A 19,739-nucleotide genomic window follows, 5' to 3' on the forward strand; every position below is an offset into this window, starting at 1 on the left:
TCTACGTTGGCCATGATTGCTGTGTGTGATGGTTAATAGTAAATGTCAACTTGATTGGATTGAAGGATGAAAATTATTGCTTCTGGGTGTATCTGGGTGTTTCTGGGTGTTGCCAGAGGAGATTCACATTTGAGTCAATGGACGAGGAGGGGCAGACCCACCCTCAGTCTGGATGGGCACCATCCAATTCATTGCCAGCACTGCTAGAAACAGCAGGCAGAAGAAGGTGGAATGAGCAGACTTGCTGAGTCTCCCGGCCTTCAACTTCCTCACACGCTGGATGCTTCCTGCTGTCAAACATCAGACTCCAAGTTTTTCAGCTTTTAGACTCTTGGACTTACACCAGTGGTGTGCCAGGAGCTCGCTGGCCTTTGGCCACAGACTGAAGGCTGTACTGTCGGCTTCCCTCCTTTTGAGGTTTTGGGACTCAGATTGGCCACTATTTGGCTTCTTTGCTCCTCAGCTTGCAGACGGCCTATCATGGGACTTCACCTTGCAATCTTGTGAGTCAATTCTCCTTACTAAACTCCCTTTCATATATACATCTATCCTATTAGTTCTGTCCCTCTAGAGAACCCTGACTAATACACTGTGCCTCATGTCTCAGTCAGACTAATTTGCATAATCCACTTCATCAGGGTGTGCTAAGTGGATAATGCTCAGAATCTTTCATATACATTTAAAAAATTAAATCATTAAAGATACTGGTGAAATGGTGTTTAATGTGCCCATTTTATAGTCAAGAAAAATGAAACGTAGAAAAGTTATGTTGAGAGCTTTATAACTAGATAGTGCCAAATCATGAGTTCTGGCTACATTTGCTTGAACCATAAATGTAAGCTCTTGTTCCTTCACCATTGAAAAAGATGATTCTCACACTGAGAATTAGGAGGAGGAACGCTGTTCTAGATAAGATCCACTATTTTCCCACCGCAATGTGTACCACCAAAAGCAGATTTTCAGAGGTGCCATAATCTAAGTAGTCTCTTCAAATGAAACCCCTCAAGGAAGTAATAAGATCCATTTATCCTAATGTGGTCAAAATTGAATTGTAGAGTTCATTTATGTTACTAGGTTAAAAATATGTTTCTTTGGGGAAGACTAGTCTAGGAAGTTTCACTTCCTTTCCATGTATAAATACATTCTGACTCCAAATAATCAACCAAAAAGTGTTATCTTTGGAAAAAAACTTAATTGTAAATTAAACAGCCTTTCTTAGCAAACTAATTAGAAAAACATGAATTATTTCAAAATCTTTTATGTACAGGAATATATTCCTTGGAAAATAGTAATATAGAAACAGGTTACAAACATAAGCATTCTCTTCATATTTGCAATATCATGCTGAGATTTACCTAGTAAGCATCCAAGGCGAGATGGCCTCTTTCTTACACAGCATCTATCAAAACATGTGTGCTAACACCTTCAGTTTCATGCTGACAAAATATAGAACAGTGACTTATATGCTCATTGGGTGTGGATCTTAGCAAAGCTTGTCAAAGCTTTTGAGGCCAACATTCTTCATTGGAAAGACACACTTGAAAGTGATGTCAAATTTCCCAGAGATGAATTAGGTTTTGGATCTATGTTATGTCTCAGAAGAATGCACAATAAGATTCAGTTCCCAAATTAAGAATTTTCATTATTTAGCTCTTCTAAAAATATCTCACTAATACTTTTAAATGTTAATATATAGATAGTTGGTTCTATGGAAAAAAAGTGGCCATAAAGAAATTCTCTCCAATTATGCAGATCCATTTGTGGCTTTTTAGCAGTGACTTCAAGGAATCGTCAAGACTGACAAAGGAACATGATTCCTGAAGGAAGCAGTTTACCTATACTGTAAGAAAGATTGAGCAAGGAAGATCAGATTGACTTTAGAATGACAGTTATTTGAAGACTGTGATATTGATAATATATATTTTATAGGGTGGTGGGAGGACTGCTTGGTAGGCAACTAAATAAAATCACAGTAAGATGTCATACAAATGATTCCAAAATAGGGGCAGGAGGACGGGCTATAGAGGAAACCAACGCCCAGCATTCAGGGTATATAGAAATGATAGGTCACATAGATAACAACTACATTTCCGCAACCTGCTCTCTGCAATTTAATCAAGGCTTGATCTTCTGTCTCCACTATGTCTTAACAGCAATTTCTGCTTTGAAAACTACAGCTCTCACTCCCTTTGGGATCCCCACCAAGTTCCTGTCCCCTCACCCAATGCTCTCTGCATAACTAAGGTGAGCTGTGGAGCTCAGGTGCCATGACAACTGTCACAAGTCATGTGGTGAGGGTGGTGCCTGCGGCCCTTCTGTCTACTCTTCGATTGTTTCCAATATGTCCGTATCCCATCAAGGAACTAGCTGTCTTCCTATCGCATCCCGTGGTTCCAGTTCTTATTGTTCAGAATCCTGTAGACAGCCTTTGAACCGCCATCTTACAAGTTACCAATCCGATGGCTGTCAACAGCTGAACTCCCTTCCCCATGGCCGTCAGCCACTGAGCTACCTGACCTATGATCATCAACCCCTAAGAAATCTGTCCTATGGATGTCAACCTCTTAGCTACAAGTCTGACTGCTAGAGACCCATAAGCTATACATAGAGCAACTTTCAGCCGTATTTATTTTCCTTGAGCAACTGGCAGTATACTTATGAAAGAAAATCATTGTGAATAGCTGGAACAAAAACTCATACTTACTGGCTTTGATAGATCATTCATCAATGGCTTCTTATTCTACATGGGTTATGTTATCTCTTTCAATTCTATACCAAATATTCTTAACAATTTTTCTTTGCTTCCGGAGTTCTTATCATACACACACACAGACACAGACACACACACACACACACACACACACACACACACACGTATAGTATTTTAAAGCTTGATGTTTTTCAATTTGGGTAAAACTATTTTCATCTATTTTATTTCTAATAAATCATATCTTGGCATACAAATCATGCTTTTTCATATGTTATCATTTACATGTACCTTATTTTTTGTCTAGTTATTCCCTTAAGGTATGTCAATCACTTTATGTAACATGGATGACTTTTAGACTCTGAATTAATTATGGAGACTATTGAAGGTTTCCAGAGGTAGAGAAGATAATTTATTAAAGGACCTATGAAAAAAATCAAAGTACATGGAGCAATATGACTTAGTGACTGTTAAAGTGTTCATGCACTATATGGCTACATGGAATTTGAAATCAGTATCCTTCGAATAATAGTAAATTTAGAGTAAGCAGGATGCTCCTGCTTAGAACAAGTTAGAATAAGTTAAGTGTTGTAACGAGACCACAAATATGCGATAGTTTAAACTTCTTCTTGTTTTCCTAACAATACTGGGCAGGAACAAAATCAGCAGAGAAGCCCTCCATGCAGTCAGGGATTAGTTGACAGAGACTTGACTATGATGTGACTGTCAGCATTGCCCCAGAGGTTGCACTCCATTGCAGTTTAGCATAGAACTCAGCAGCTTGGTCTTTCCTAACCTCAAAAGAGGCTGTTATATATAAAATGCAATCATGTGTCCAGAAAGAAGAGGAGAGCATAGACTTGGTAGAACATCTAAAGCTTTCTGTAACAGGGACTAATTTGAGACAGAATTAAGGGGAAAAAAAAGAACATCTACATCTACTACCACATTATATCTAAAGTTCTGATACAACTATGAAAAATATAACTTTGTTTTGCAGAATTCAAATATCTGATGCTCTTGCTTTATTGTACCACACTGTTCTAATACTTCCAATGTGCATTTTAACTACAGGACTATAGCCCTCTTTCCTAAAATTGCTATTTTTCAAATTCCAGTTTCTCAGTTACTTGTTTTGTCAAATCAACTTGATGTTCATAAGTGGGTACCACGGCTTGATTTTGATCGGTTCTGACAGAAGTGTTTACTATCGGATGGGGAACATGGAGAATAACTACTATGTGCCTGGCACATCTTATATATGACCACATTAATCCTCATAACCACTCACCTGTACCAAAACTATTATGTTTTTACAAACGAGAAGACTTAGGTTCAGAATAAACCAAATATAAACGAAAATATAGATAAATAGAGATACACACACATACACATACACATATATACATACATACATAAAGTTTTAGGGCACAGTTGAGATTCAAAACCACATTCACCTGTTCTAGAACATATGCCTTATTTTACAATCATTTATTTGATTTTCAAATATTTCAGTTCTGCTGTTACACCAGTCCCGGAAGACAAAATAATAGAAGAAAAAATGCATAATTTTTTTCACATAGCTGGTGCCAGGCTTTCTATAAATATTAAACCTAATTTTTCCACAACTTGCAAGATTGTTAACATCAGTTCTGTTGCACTGATGAAGAAACAGCCTTAGTGAGATTAAACCTCATGCCCAAATTTCATTACTAGTAAGTGAGAGTTCAAATTTGAATTCAAAACAATATTATTTTTCTCATGATACGTAACTGAATACTAATGTTACTTCTCTGATACAGTTTGATATACCAGTGAATTTTGATTATGTTGCTACTCTCCAAAGAGATCAAAAAAGCAGAAATAACATCATATTGTAACAATACTGAAGATTAAAATTCCACATAATTGAATGGTTCACAGTTAATAGAAACAGTAAACATGTTCTACAAACACAAGAAATATGTGACTAATTTTATCATACATCCACCTTGAAATGATTCCTTCCATTCACAAATATAAAATATAATACAATGTAGGAAAATGTGATTAGATAATGTAAATATAAGAGGCGTATTTTCAACTGTGAAATGCCTTTCCATGTTTTTGGAGCCTCTGTCTTGGGAAGGTGTAGTCACTCCCTACAATGTTCAGACTACTTTGTCCCTACTTAGGGCACCTAAACCAACGATCATAGCAATTATTTTTTTCAGTTCTATAGCTACATGAAGTAAATTACAGAGATGTTTAAAAAAATAGATGTCTAAAAAAATAGATGTTTAAAAAAAAATTCTACTACATAGAATAGTAGGCTGGGCGTGGTGGTAATCCCAGCACTTTGTGAGGCGGAGGTGGGTAGATACCTGAGGTCAGGAGATCGAGACCAGCCTGGCCAACATAATGAAACCCCCATCTTTACTAAAAATACAAAAATGAGCTGAGGGTGGTGGTGGGCACCTGTAATCCCAGCTACTTAGGAGGCTGAGGCAGGAGAATCGCTTGACCCAGGGAGATGGAGGTTGTAGTGAGTCGAGATTGCACCACTGCACTCCAGCCTGGGTGACAGAATGAAATTCCATCTCAAAAAAAAAGAAAAAAAAAATTTCTGGACTTCGAGTTTCTGTGTCAGTTTCTGGTGCAGCATTTAAAAAGCTTGGAGGTCAACTCTGTAAAACAATTAAAAAAATGTGTAATGTATACAAAATGAGAATATCAGAAGAAAAAATAAAGTAACAGAGGAACTATGTGAGGCAATAATGACTGCGAATTTCAAAAAATTAAGGCACTAAAAAACATAGATCTAGGAAGTTCAGAAAACACCAGTCAAGATAAATACCAAAATACCTTCAGCTAGGTATATCACGGTCAACCCACAGAAAGGCAAAGCAAAGAGAAAATCTTGAAAGCGACTAAGGGAAGAGAAACATCATTCCTATAGAAAAGCAGGATTAAGAATCCATTAGACTTCTCATCAGACACCATACCAGCAAGAAAAAAGTGAAGCAGAATACTGAAATTTTTCTCATGATACATAACTGAACACTAATGTTACTTCTCTGATACAGTTTGATATACCAGTGAATTTTGATTATGTTGCTAATCTCCAAAGAGATCAAAAAAGCAGAAATAACATCATATTGTAACAATACTGAAGATTAAAATTCCACATAATTGAATGGTTCACAGTTAATAGAAACAGTAGGTTTTTTAAAATAAAAAACTACAAATTGGGTTCAGTTTATACTGCTTGAGTGATGGGTGTACCAAAATCTCACAAATCACCACTAAAGAACTAACTCATGTAACCAAATACTACCTGTCCCCCAAAATCCTATGGAAATAAATAATAATAATAATAATAATAATAATAATAATAAACTAACCTACAATTCTGTATCCAGTGAACTTATCCTTCAGACAAATAGAAATTGTGGGAATTTGTTGCCAGGAGAACTGCCTTGGAATAAATGTTAAAAGAAATTATTTGCAACAAAGGAAAATGAAATAGGTCAGAAACTTGAATTTACTTAATGAGAGGAAGAAATTTAGAGGAGAAATGGAGTAGAAGGATAGAGTGAAGCAGATCAGTAAGGTGTATAGTTGCAAGAATGAGGAAGGCTTGGAGTATTTACAATGAGATCACATATATGGAAAGAAGCAGATACATTTGAGATATACTTAGAAGAAAGAAACAGTACTTGCTTATTGTTTGTAAGTGGGGAATAAGGGAAATAAAAGAATCATGTTTGATACTCTGATTTCTGGCTTGAGAAATTGAGTAGATTAATTTAAACTTACTAAGATAAGGAAAAATAGGACAGGAAATTTTTAGGACCAGAATCAATAATTTGACTCTAGATATTAAATTCGAGTGGCTAATAAAGAAAAAAAAAAGAAAATCAAAGGAACAATGTCAAATAAGCTGCTTGGATTTTTAAAAATCTGATCTCAGTGTAAAAAAAAGTTTATTTCATTCATCTAACATTCAAAAACATTTATTGACTGTCTACGTTGTTTAAGGAACTGGCAACTAGTAAAACTGCTATGAGTAAGACATATCTCTGGCCTCAGGAAGGTCGAAGTCTTAGAAACTAGAGGGATAGTCTATAAAATATCTTTATCTTATAGATATTGAACCTAAGCAAACAGGTTCAATATTCTGTGTAATTGCATTAATTAATTTTTGAATAAAGTTCTATAGATAAAAGGAAGAAGGAAAGGAAAGAAATGGGAGCACTCCTTTTCTTGATATGGTTCTTGGTTGGTATTATTTGCCTATTGTATGCATTGAAAGTATGTGATGTTTCAAATGTGATGATGTACTGAATAGCGCTATTAAATTCTTGAATGAGCATTATTCATCCTGGGCCAAGATGATATACGTTTGACAAGAACAAAATAATTATAAATCATTATGTTGGGACCAATACTCTATTAAGTCGGAGTATCTCTAAGAAAGGATGAGCGAGGAATTGACAAAGTGATCCCTCCCCCTATCTCTACACACAACCAAGAAAGTTAGGCCAATATGAACGTTTTTTCCAACCTCTATAGTGACAGGAAAAAATCAAATACAATGTTTAAGGCACAGTGCATGGAAATGGGTAAAGAGATGCAGAAAATATATCTGAGAGAGCCATTTCTAACCTGCTTTAAAAAATGTAAAGTAATTTGCAGAGGCACAATAGAGAAGGATATTGCAGAAGGGTGTAGCTTACGCAGAGTTTCTGTGACTAAAAAGCAGGGTTTTATGAAATTTGAACATTAAATTGAAATGGAAATATGGGGGTTTTGGAATAGGATCATGAAGAGAAGTTGAAAATACATGTTGATCCCAGATATTGAAGATTTTATGAACCTTGTTCAGGAGTGTGTACTTTATTATATAGGCAATTAGGAGTCATTAAAATCTGTATTTTACAAAGAACTCCAATGAAAATACGGAGCATGTATTAGACTTATAAACTCTAAATAAGATTTAGCATGTTAATTAGTATGTGAGAATGAAAATGTAAACTCTTTTTACTTTTTTTATTTCTTTGAGACGGAGTTTTGCTCTTGTTGCCTAGGTTGGAGTGCAATGGCTCAATCTTGGCTCGCTGCAACCTCCACCTCCCGGGTTCAAGCAATTCTCCTGCCTCAGCCTCCTGAGGAGCTGGGATTACAGGCATATGCCACCACGCCCAGCTAATTTTATATTTTTAGTAAAGAAGAGGTTTCTCCATGTTGGTCAGGCTGGTCTCAAACTCCTGACCTCAGGTGATCGGCCCGCCTCAGCCTCCCAAGGTGAAAATGTGAACTCTTAAATGCTATTTTTATTACTTTATGTTAATTTCATCATATCCTCCACCAATCATTTCAAACAAAATATATAACTTCTCAGTAGCTTTTTTGATCTCAGGCTATTAAGCCAGGTAGCTACATGGAGATGTTTTAAACTTAAAGAACCATTAGTCTCTACAGGCATTTGAAGAAATTATAAATGGAATTAGAAATAATAAATCAGGACATGTGTCAGGTAGGTATATGTATAGGACTTCTCTGGCATTTGTCATCAAGATGTAATACATTGTTTGATGATACCAGGTTTCTCTCATTTACATGCCCCATATCTAACTTAAATTTTAATTACTGATGATTAATGATGGGATTATATTTAGTTTGATAACTGCAGCCCTAATGACTTTCCAGTTACCAGATATGTTTCAATAACAGTTATATTGAGATCAAATCTATTTTCACTATGGTTTAAAACGAAAAACCTTAATTTTGGTTTTGAACCGCATATGTAACGTGCTGATATGCTGAGGAAAATATTTTATAGATTAGTTGGTTACCACTTGTTTTCAAATTTCACAAAGAATATAAGAAGCGAACATAAACTTCAACTAAATTATGAGGCATTTAGGTGAGGTGCACACACCTCAACTAACATATTTCACTTTGGAGGAATCTTCTTTGGAAGCATATAAGGATTTGAAAGATTTCACTTATCTGGAGTGCTTAAAGTTCTCAGAAAAGATGGAAAAATGTCAGACAGATTCTCAAACTTATCTCAATCCTTGATGATTCCAATCTCTTCCGTTCCTTTTTACCCCTAACAGTCCTCTTTTACATTGATGTGATCTGAGTCTTTCTTTAACGAGAATGTAGCACATTAACTGTGAAAATTCCCCATGTGAAATGTCAAACATTTTTTCTTTCACTATCTGAAACAAAAAATGTGAAATTCAGAGGAAGAACCTTATACTACATCTGTACCAAATGTCATGTTTATGTAAATAAATATAAAAAATATATCATAAGTGTGTTTTCTCTGTCTCTGTTTTCTTTTCTTCCTTTGTGCATGTTTGCATGGGTGATGACATATCTGCACTTTTCTGAATGCTCTGTAAAAGCTTCCAATTAAAAAGATATTTCAATATCTTTTCCTCAAAATTGAAATAATAATCAGCCTTCCAGAATCGTCAATGAACAATGCAGGGACAATAGGACTATTGTACAATAGGAAAGTATTCAACAAAAGGATCATCAATGATACTCTAAGATGCCAAGTGGCCACTTGGAATCTTTTTTTTTTTTTTTTTTTTTTTAGACGGAGTCTCCCTCTGTCGCCCAGGCTGGAGTGCAGTGGCGCAATCTCAGCTCACTGCAAGCTCCGCCTCCCGGGTTCACGCCATTCTCCTGCCTCAGCCTCTCAGAGTAGCTGGGACTACAGGCGCCCGCCACCACGCCCGGCTAATTTTTTGTATTTTTAGTAGAGACAGGGTTTCACTGTGGTCTCGATTTCCTGACCTCATGATCCGCCTGCCTTGGCCTCCCAGAGTGCTGGGATTACAAGCGTGAGCCACCGCGCCCGCCTCCTTGGAATCTTCAGTGTCCTCTGCTCATGAACAACTCCGTCACCGTTGATAAGTGAGAAGGTGCTTGAGAATGGAATGTTTTGGTTTGGGAAGACAAGTGACTCCAGGAAATAGATGCCTGTAAACATTAACTTGCATCTTTGGGGAAGAATCCAAAATAAAGATTGTTGTTCCTTCCATTGTATCCAAGTAAGCAGTCTTCGAACATATATTTTATGTGATATTATAGTTTTGCATAATCCTTGTTTAGCTAATTGCATGAAGACCAAATTGGTCCTCCTGATAAATCGCTTCAGATGAAGACATCCATTAATTCTGGAAAGCTAGTACACAAGCTGATGACTATTGATATCATGTTTATCCTCTTATTTGAAGACCACAGGTACATGTAAGACATTTGTACTAGTATAAAAGCAAGTATGTCATCAATGTCACCATGTAGAAATATTATGTGTCTTTTCTCAAGTCTTTAGAAATCAAACACAACTTTTAAGTATGAAAAATATTAAGTTGTCAGAGCTGAGTTCTTTAAAATGTACCCTAACATGCTTATATAAAATTGACTATCAAGACGAATATACAGATAGCAACATCACATAATTAGATTCTCAGCTAAGTATGAAAAACAGGGAATAGCATGAGATATTTTGTCTGGAAAATCCAAGAAACTTTGATATATGGAAACTGTTTTAGGACATCAACACCTCCTGTAAGCATTGCAACACTATATCTCTTCTTCCAGGATGAGGACTATGCCTTCCTAACCATGGGGTTCCTTGTAGATAATGAATAGGATAAATATCCATTCAAATGGACTCCTTTTAATTAAGCATTATTTAGGAGTGGAAACAGAAGCAAAGCAGATAAAATACACAAGTGATTACATCACATACATTCTCAAACCTGATAAACAGGAGAAAGATTACAATTGTAGATATATAGAAGATTAAAACCAAACTTATGGATGGGAAGGAAGTTATCTTCATAGGCAACACAACACTAAGTTCATGAGATATTATGATGCAAATTAATCTAAAATATGGGGAGGCAGAGAGTCTGGGTATATAGCTATCAAGGTATAGAAGCAATCTGGTCTAGTTTGATGTAGACTTTGATAAACTATTATTCATTACTTATCTGAATGATATTCTTTGTTACTTATCAGACTATCATGTCAGCCAGCATCTGCTATTATGGAAACTACAACTTTGGCTGTCTTGGGAGTTACTGCTATGTTCTTGTCACCTCATCCACTGCACTCTGGCCTACTCATGTAAACTGGGACCATGCTCTGTGCTTGTCCAACCAACACTGAATTTGGCTTCTAGAAAACTCCCCAGAGACGTGGTAAACCTTCCATCTACCATTCATCCAGTTATGTGCATGCAATTTGTGAAATTTCTTGCTACTTTCTACTACTTACTGTGTCTTCAGACCTTGCCACTCAACTAGCTGTTTGTCTATCAATCCTTATTTCTCAAGTTCCTGCCAATCCTCAATGCATAACAGATCTCAAGGCTATTTTTTCAGTAGTTGCCACCCCCAAAACCACCCCTCTTATGGCTGTCAATCACTGAGCTTTATTTTTTGTCGCTGTCAACCACTGAATTTTGTGTCTAGGACCTGCTATCCTTTGAGCTATTTCTCCTGTGGTAATCAACCTACAGATTCTATATCCAACAGCTTCAGATCCCCGAATTATGTGTCTCATAGTTTCCAACCTGTTTCCTTCATGTACAGCAGTTTCCAACCAGCTTGTTCTGATTTTGTGGGTTGGCAATCTCCATTTCTTAGAAGAACATGCTGAATTGCCATTTCAGTGTCTTGCCTGACAGCGTTTTACAGAAATTTTATCTTTAGGTTGAAGATTTGTTCTTAGGCTGATGGATCATTGTGTTTATAGTTCAGGTGCTGTTTTAACCTGTACCATTTTACTTGATCAAATTCTAAGGGATTGTAATTGTTTCTTCACTAGAAAATTTTCACTGCCAGGGATTCTTGATTTCTATGCCAGTAATATGTCCTTGAATAGGAAGACAAGTTTTCATGGTTATTTATAAATAAGCTGTCTTCAAATCATACAGAAAAGAGTATTTTTTGATTCTTCATTATCTTCAATGAAGTTAAGGACTGTTAGTTTCACTAAACAAATATAATGAAAAGAAAGAAAAGAAAGAGTATCTGAAAAACGCAGGCAAGGTAGATCCTTTCAAGAATCTGATTGCATGTGTCCTACTACTTGAACATTAAATATGCACCTGTATTTTCTAACACTTAAAAAGAGAATTATTTAGCTCAAATAGACTACATTTTTCCATAGCAACCAACAACTTCAAAATTCCAGATGCTTAAAATTGGAATGGTCTACTTATCACCTCTACTACACATTAATTGTTTCAGCTCCCAAATCATTTTCATTCTGGGACCCAGGCATAGAGGATCTTCACTATCAGGAATAATGCCAGTAGATGCAGAGAGAAAATAGTAAGGAAAATTAATTGCTCATCAGCACTACATATGTCTTCTAAATTACCATTGAACAGAACAAGTTACAATGCCCAGCCTGCTCCACAAGATTAAGCACAAAGGGGTTACATAAATTTTAGCTCTGTACAATGGACAGCACAGTATTTTTTCCTCTTGAACTAAACTTAAGTCCTCCCCCCTTCCCTCCCATGGATCCTTGCATAGAGAAAATTATTACTTTGAACCTGTTTCTCTCTTATATGTATGTAACTAATTAATTTAGTTATTCCACCTACTCACTGAGAACTTGTTCTTCTTACAAGCAACTGCTCATGTTCCAATAACTATTCCATCATATTGATCATCTTCAATGTACCGGGCATACCACTACATGATCAATAATCTTCCAATGCACGTATGAATAGATACTATTATCCCCATTGTTACAGATAAGAAAATTCAAGTAGGTCAAGAAACTTGCCCAAAGACCCACATAAGTTAAATTTCAAAGACTTTGCTTTATCTTTCATATTATCTCTATTTTTATTTGCTCAGGTTTTGACTAATCTAGAAGCCAGTTTGAAGTTATCAATTACTTGGTGACCATAATCTTCAGTTCTAGAATGACAAATCTGAACTTCAAATAAAACTGTTTCCTCTCTGCCACAGCCCCGCCCAGCCTTTCTCTCTAGGTGGACTAACTTTAATGGTGTGTACCTTTATGGGGTATGCCCTCTCTGGGATCCTTATTTCCCATATAAATGGCGGTAAATGCCTTCAACTTATTCAATTCCTCCAAATTTAATTTCTAAGATCAACATATAATTTATACACATCATAGCAAGCTACCTAGCCTCAAACAGCCTATTCTGGCATGTTTTTTCCTCCCTTTTTCCTTCCTTCCTTCCTTCCTCCCTCCCTCCTTCGTTCTTCTTCTCTCCCTTCCTTCCTCTCTCTCCTTCCATTTTTCCTCCCCCCCTCCTTCGTTCTTCTCTCCCTTCCTTCTTCTCTCCCTCCATCCCTTCCTTTCTTGCTTCCTTCTTTCTTTCTTCTTCTTTTGATGTACACATACAAAATGCAGTAGGTTTTAGATGAGATCCAATACTGACAATAAAAAAAAATACTAACAAACATTATAGGCTGATGATAATAATAAAGGTTAACATCAAAACATCAGCTACACAGAACTATATTTCCTATGCTGTGCTTGACCAACTCTCACACCCACCTATTGAGCAAATACTACTATTAGTAATATTTATTTAATTTAATAAATACAGCCACCTACGAGCAAATACTACTATTAATTCTCACAGCTACCTATTTAATTCTCATAGCCACCTACGGAGCAAATACTACTATTAGCTTTATTCTGAAGATGTGGAAATTAAGTTACAGAAACACATGGTAGTCAAACTGAGCATCAGAAACAGGATTAGAATCCAGGGAATTTGAGCACTGAGCCTTTATTGCTAGCAATACATATACGGCTTCCAGGAACTAGCTAATGATATATGACACTGAAGGATATGAGTTATACAAGAGGAGTCATTAGTAACCTGTTGTCAAGCAAGTCATTTTTCTTAACTACACAAGGTAGAATTGTTCATTTTTAGCATTTACTTTTAAAGGACACAATGATTATTGTAGGACTATGTGTTTACAACGTCAAAGTAAATTGTGAATAATATTTTTTAGTCTAATTGGTGACTGGAATTCCCTAAAGTGGAGCTTTAGAAAATTAGAAAGAAAAGATTTAATTTGCATCTACTATGTCCATTGCAGTTTTCTAGGTATTTTCATATTTATTATTTCATTGCATCTGCAGGAAAGTCCTGCAAAGTACATGCTACTAGCTCCAGTTTTACATAAGAAGATACTGATATACTGAGAGAGAACAATTTTCCAAGGGTACGTGCTAATAAATACATTTAAATGGTAGTCAGCAAGACAGTAATGCATAACTCATTAGGGTACAGTCCTGACAGTTCCATTTAAAAATGTTCAACTTTTACTACAGTTGTATTTCATTACATGTGTACCATGTTTCCCTGAATTTAAGCATGAAAATTCCTATCTTTCCACCCATTTGTGTTATCATTTTTTAAATGCTTTACCTTCATTTTTTTCTGTTTCTTAAAATTTTTTATATTTCTCATCTGTTCTTCAACTTCTTAAACCACTAATTATCTGTTAAGCCAACAATGTAGATGCTGCATTACATTTACAGCAATATAAATGCTACTTGTAAACAACAAGTAACCAATATTTTAGGTTACCAATGCTAAATCTAAGAATCATTTTGACTCCATATTTGCAATTCAATTGTTATGTAAGTATGGATTCACAAACATTTTGCTTTTTCAATCATAAGATCAGTTTTGCCTAATTTAACACCATTTTGGCAAGTGGAAAAATACAATATTGCATATATAGTAGCAAAAGGGAATATAAAATTTTGTTTGACCTAAAAGACTAGAAAAGTGTCCTCTGTTATTTTGTTTAAGAGCCATTTACTGGAAAATTTAGCTTTCTTTGATCTTCTGTTTACCCTAAAGGATTTTTAACCTTTGGATAAAATTGGGAAAGGGTTCCATAACTCTTTTTTAATGAGGAAAGGAATCTACTGGCTCATTAGATACAGGAAGTTTGTTGCTTATTCCACAGACAGTATTGGTATCTCTCTGAATTATCTGATAGCTAGGAAGCTTATTCCTTACATCTTAAACTTTCCCTGAATACAGAGTGCAAACTTCTCAAACTACATAAGGACTATCTATTATATTTTCCTATACTTTTCTGGCATAATGTATTTATTTCCTGTGACAGCTGTAACAACTTACCACAGACTCAATGGAAAGGCATAAAACAACAAAAGTGTATTTTCTTACAGTTCTAGAGGCTAATAGTCCAAAATCTGCTTCACTGACCCAAAGTGAAGTTATCAAACAGTGCTGATTGCTCCTGCAATCCCCAGGGAGAAATCCATTCCCTACCTTTTTTGGATTATAACGACTGCTGACACTCCTTAGCTTGTGGCCACATCATTCCAAACTGTTTCCATCCTCATATTGTCTGGAAATTACATCAGGCCCACCCAGATAATCCACTTCAAGATCCTTAATGTAGTCACACCTGCACAGTCCCTTTTTGCCATGTCACGTAGCATTCACAGATTTCCCAGTACTAGAAAGTGAGCCTCTTGGGTGGGTGCACTTTTCAGCCTTCCACACACAACAAATACTAACAACAGGGGAATTAATGGAAGAAAACATTATTTTAGGAGTTAAGTGAAAACAGAGAAATATATATGCCTCTCCAAAGCCTTCAGACCACAATGCCACTCAAACGACAATGGTCTTTATTTTCTACTCAAGCCTGCCATCGCTATGAACCTGATATTTGCTATATTTCTGATGTGGTGTGCTCCTTCTCTTTCAAAGGTTGAGATTAGAGTAGGAGACAATTCTGCAGAGGTATCATGTACAGAAAATGATGATGTGAATGGGATGGGGTGATGATTCCATAGGTGTGTGATATTCTGAGTAAGGAAGGAGAAGAAACATAAAAGCAAATGAGAGGAGGTGAGCTAGGGTTGCTTTCTCAAAGCTCATTGTTTATTTGTTTAGAATATTATCATACCAAAATCAATTTAAATATGTTGTAATGGCTCATGCTTTGAATATTGGTCATGCCATATGATGTTCCACATTATTTTTTAGACTTACACCTGTGTGAATAAAATTCAAAATACCTCACTATTTAATTTTAAGATGGAAGGGAAGAATGTGAGCTTTGCAGGTAATTGACTTAACATATTCTGTATTTGTTAATGGTGTTAGCCCTCAAACCTCTTCAAGGATGCCTAAGAAAAAAAAGACTAGAGGTAACAATGACACAATAGAGCAATGTAGAAATAAAGCTTCATCAACCTCTGGCTTTTCTGTGTATCACTGGGGTTCAGTAACTTAGCGGAAAGTTGGCCATCAACTAAGTTGGCTTATGTATCTTCTTTCCTATTTTGCCTGCCTCAGGACTAACATTTTCTGCACAAAATCCCAAGGCTCTCTGTTGCCAATTTGCTGGAAATACGGTTTCATGACTGTGGCCTTTGTCACCTGAGAGAAACTGCAGAAGGCAGCAAAACATGTTTAATATAAAATTGCTTATTGTCAACTTACAGAATAAATACTGAGAAAAGCACTGAGAAAATGGAGATTTTTTTTAAAAAAGAGAATATCTGTAGGTTTAAATTGGTGTGCATTTGAAAAATCTAACTGAAAAGTAATCGAAAACAGTGAGAGAAATCTCATAGTTTGCTATAGCGTTAATTTTAAAATCTATCCCCATAGCTGATCCTACCTGAAGAAGGCTGTTCTATTCTCTGTCTGAACTGTTTACTGTTAATAAATGCATCGCTGTTTCCAATTCAATGGAGGCTGGAAGTATAAATTATAATTTTATATTTTGAAGAACAAAATTTCAATTCTTCAGTTTAAATTAAAATCTTTAAAAAAATTCTTTAGCCTTCACCCTGAGGAGTAAAAAGTGCTATTTAATATATACAGTGCTCATAAGAACTATACAGTTTATTCAGATAAAACTTTTAAACAGTTATTTCCTTTTGTTGACGTAAACTAAAAGTAACTGCATTTTTCAACACAGGATTAAAATAAAGTGTAGGCGCAAAAGAAAGCAAAGAATAAGAGAACTTATTTGGGGAAAAACGGGGAAAATGTTTACATCTGACAGCAATTGGGGTTTACAGCAGGCAATGGAACATGTGATATGAATCTTAGTCAATTAGGAAGGTATCATCTTGCAAAGCTGGGTTTATTTGATAGTGCATACTGCAGACACTCTTTAAGAAGGGATTTAACAGAAGTCTTGGTTGCTTAGCAAAAAATGCCCCCTGGGAACAAGTTCATTTTTAGCCTGGTGTAGGTCACCGAGTTTCCCAAGTATTGCTGTGAGTCTTACCTATGAACTTCTCCTAATACATTACATGAGAAGCTCTTACCAGTATATGGCCCTGCACAGGTAAGAGTATAGCACATATTTGGAGAAACTGATTCTTGAAAGGTCAATGCCTGCTTTTGAGTAACCATGTTGAGACAGGCAAACTACTTGGCTTATTTCAGAGTATATGATTAAGTCCTTCAGTGTTTTCCAATAGTTAACAGAGTCGAAAAATACAGGTTCCTTGCTTTACTTGAGTCCTTGTGAACCTTTAAATAACCATGTTGCAGAAGCCTATAGACCCATGAACTCTTGTTAACCTCTGATTGACAGATGAGAGTTTGCCTATTAACACGAAAATCACTATTTGCTGAAGGTAGGGTCTACAGATGATGAGTGATGGGTGATGGTCAAAGTGGTGATTATGGATACTTTGAAGAATTAAAATTATTTTTACATGTGTGAAAACATTAGCCTCTGTGGCTAACCAACACACTAATGAGATGTTGCTGTGTTATTGCCCCAAGCAGAGACAAGGAAGAGTCTGGAGAGGCTTCTGACAATCACCAGGGAAGGTATAAAACCTCCTTAGGCCACAGCCACACTGCACAGCGACCACTGAACATGCATGCAGGCTCCATGTCTACTCTAGGCTATCCTGGGGTCTGCAGTACCACATCATACAGAACTCACTGTTATATCCCAGTGACTTCTTCTGTTACTCTTAGCTCCAATGATTTAAGCCCTACCTTTGGACACTGCTTACCCAGTAGCTACCAAGGAAATCTCTGGCTCCTGGATTACTGCCAAGAATCCTACCGTAAAGCACCAACCTGCGAATCTCCCAGCTGTGAGCCGAAGACCTGCAGCACCACTGGTTGTGACCCGTCAAACTCCTCTGTGCCCTGCGACTCCCCATCAGCAGGCCAAGTCTTCAGTGTCTGTGAAACTACCAACATCAGCCCCAGCCCCAGCTGCAGCCCATGCACTCAGACCAACGGGTATGTATGCAATCGTCACATACCCACTCGAAATGCATCCAAAGCCTGCCAAACCCTCCGCGTCAGTTCCAATTGCTTTGGACAACTTAACTGCTTATCCAAGAGTTTCCAAACTCTAAACCACTGCAGATTGAGTACTTTGGGGTATAAAAGCTACCAAAATCCTTGCTTCATACCCAGCTACGTCTCACCATTATGTTATATTTCCAACAGCTGCCAACCCCAAAGCTATTTAATGAGAAATTATCACTACTCAAGCTATGGGCCTATGAGCTGCCGACCACTGAGCTATTTATCTGGAAGCTTCAGGTCTCTGAGCTGTATACCCAGTACCTTTCCACCTCTGAGGTATTTATGCAGTGGTAGCAGACCTCTGAAATGCTATTGACCAACTTCCAGAATTTATAGCAGCTGGAAATTGCCCAATGGGGAAGATTCTACTAAGTAGTAGAATATCTAATTTTCTGCTGAATCTCTTTATTCAGCCTAAGAATCTTGTTACATTAAGTTCAAATATAACTCCCAGGCTTATTAACCACAGCCAGTATCACCTACTAGCTTTTCTTTTTTTCTGTTGTTCTGTTATTGCTCTTTGTACTAAAAGCTGACCCTGAAGGTAACATCATTATTTCTGAGATTTATTACAATGGACTTACCGAAGAGACTCCATTTGAAATACAACCATCACCAGCTTTCTTACTTTGGCTGTCACTGTCACTTGTCTGACAGTGTGATTATCACCTACCTTTCCTGATGAAATGGGGCCTCCATGGTTTGACTGCAGATTCCAGCATGCGAGTTCATTCAGATGGCTTTGATTGTCATTAATATTTTTGTCAACTACCTAACTAGCACCTTGCTAATAAGCTGACAGATAACATTATCTTGAGCATAATAAGTTGAACTATTTCATCCTTTTCTTACTGACTGATTGTAAGAACAGGCAAATGGCAATGGTGACTAGAGCTCAAAAATAGAAGACTTCAGCAAATCTTCTCTTCCAGAGAAGCCATAAAACAAGATTCACTGGTACTCGGCTTTTGTTCTCCATGCCTAAGAAAAACCTCAGAATTAGCTAAAGCATGAAAATTGTTTGTTGAAAGAAGAACAAATACTGTTAGAGACTCTTTACAATTATGTTTAATCTGCGTTTAGGATTCTCCTATCACCCTGCCTTGCTGATTTATTGCATTCTGACTCTGGAAAATGTCCTAGTTCTTAGTTAATAAACAAATTTCTGTCTGGAAGTAATGGCTTTCCTTATGCTTTATTTCACATTTGCTAAAATTTCATCCATGTTCTGGGCAATATGCATAGCATTGTCAAAATGCTGCTTTCCTGCCATTTAGAGTCTAAATTAAAAATACAAAGAAGGGGTCGGACGCGGTGGCTCATGCCTATAATCCAAGCACTTTGGGAAGCCAAGGCAGGTGCATCACCTAAGGTCAGGAGTTCAAGACCAGCCTGACCAACATGGTGAAACCCCGTCTCTACTAAATACAAAAAAAATGTTAGCCAGGCGTGGTGGTATATGCCTGTAACCCCAGCTACTTGGGAAGCTGAGGCGGTAGACTCTCTTGCACCCGGGAGGCGGAGGTTGCAATGAGTCAAGATTGTGCCACTGCACTGCAGCCTGGGCTGCAAAAGTGAAACTCAGTCTAAAAAAAAAAGTAGAATATGGAATCACAAGCTTCTGACTTGTTTTGTTCTGTTTTTAACATGTTATGTTTATCTCACCTAGAA

The 19,739-nt window shown here is 36.7% G+C and overlaps 2 protein-coding genes across 2 annotated transcripts; both read left to right on the plus strand.

Annotated features, from left to right (window-relative positions):
- Positions 1–11,044: 11,044 nt before the first annotated feature.
- LOC116481661 (keratin-associated protein 25-1) lies at positions 11,045–11,413 on the plus strand. The gene has a single exon (XM_032174389.2). The coding sequence runs from the start codon at positions 11,069–11,071 to the stop codon at positions 11,375–11,377; it is 309 nt and encodes a 102-aa protein (XP_032030280.1). The 5' UTR covers positions 11,045–11,068; the 3' UTR covers positions 11,378–11,413.
- A 6,188-nt stretch (positions 11,414–17,601) lies between these two features.
- On the plus strand, positions 17,602–19,243 carry LOC116482649 (keratin-associated protein 24-1). The gene has a single exon (XM_032176336.1). It carries the CDS (start codon positions 17,620–17,622, stop codon positions 18,382–18,384), a length of 765 nt encoding a protein of 254 aa, XP_032032227.1. The 5' UTR covers positions 17,602–17,619; the 3' UTR covers positions 18,385–19,243.
- The last annotated feature ends 496 nt before the right edge of the window (positions 19,244–19,739 follow it).

This window comes from Hylobates moloch, unplaced genomic scaffold, assembly GCF_009828535.3.
Source record: "Hylobates moloch isolate HMO894 unplaced genomic scaffold, HMol_V3 SCAFFOLD_14, whole genome shotgun sequence".
Classification (NCBI taxonomy): domain Eukaryota; kingdom Metazoa; phylum Chordata; class Mammalia; order Primates; family Hylobatidae; genus Hylobates; species Hylobates moloch.

Excerpts from the sequence above, each read along its gene's own strand:
- LOC116481661 (XM_032174389.2), top strand. The coding sequence starts at position 11,069 with ATGCATAACAGATCTCAAGGCTATTTTTTCAGTAGTTGCCACCCCCAA.
- LOC116482649 (XM_032176336.1), top strand. The coding sequence starts at position 17,620 with ATGCATGCAGGCTCCATGTCTACTCTAGGCTATCCTGGGGTCTGCAGT.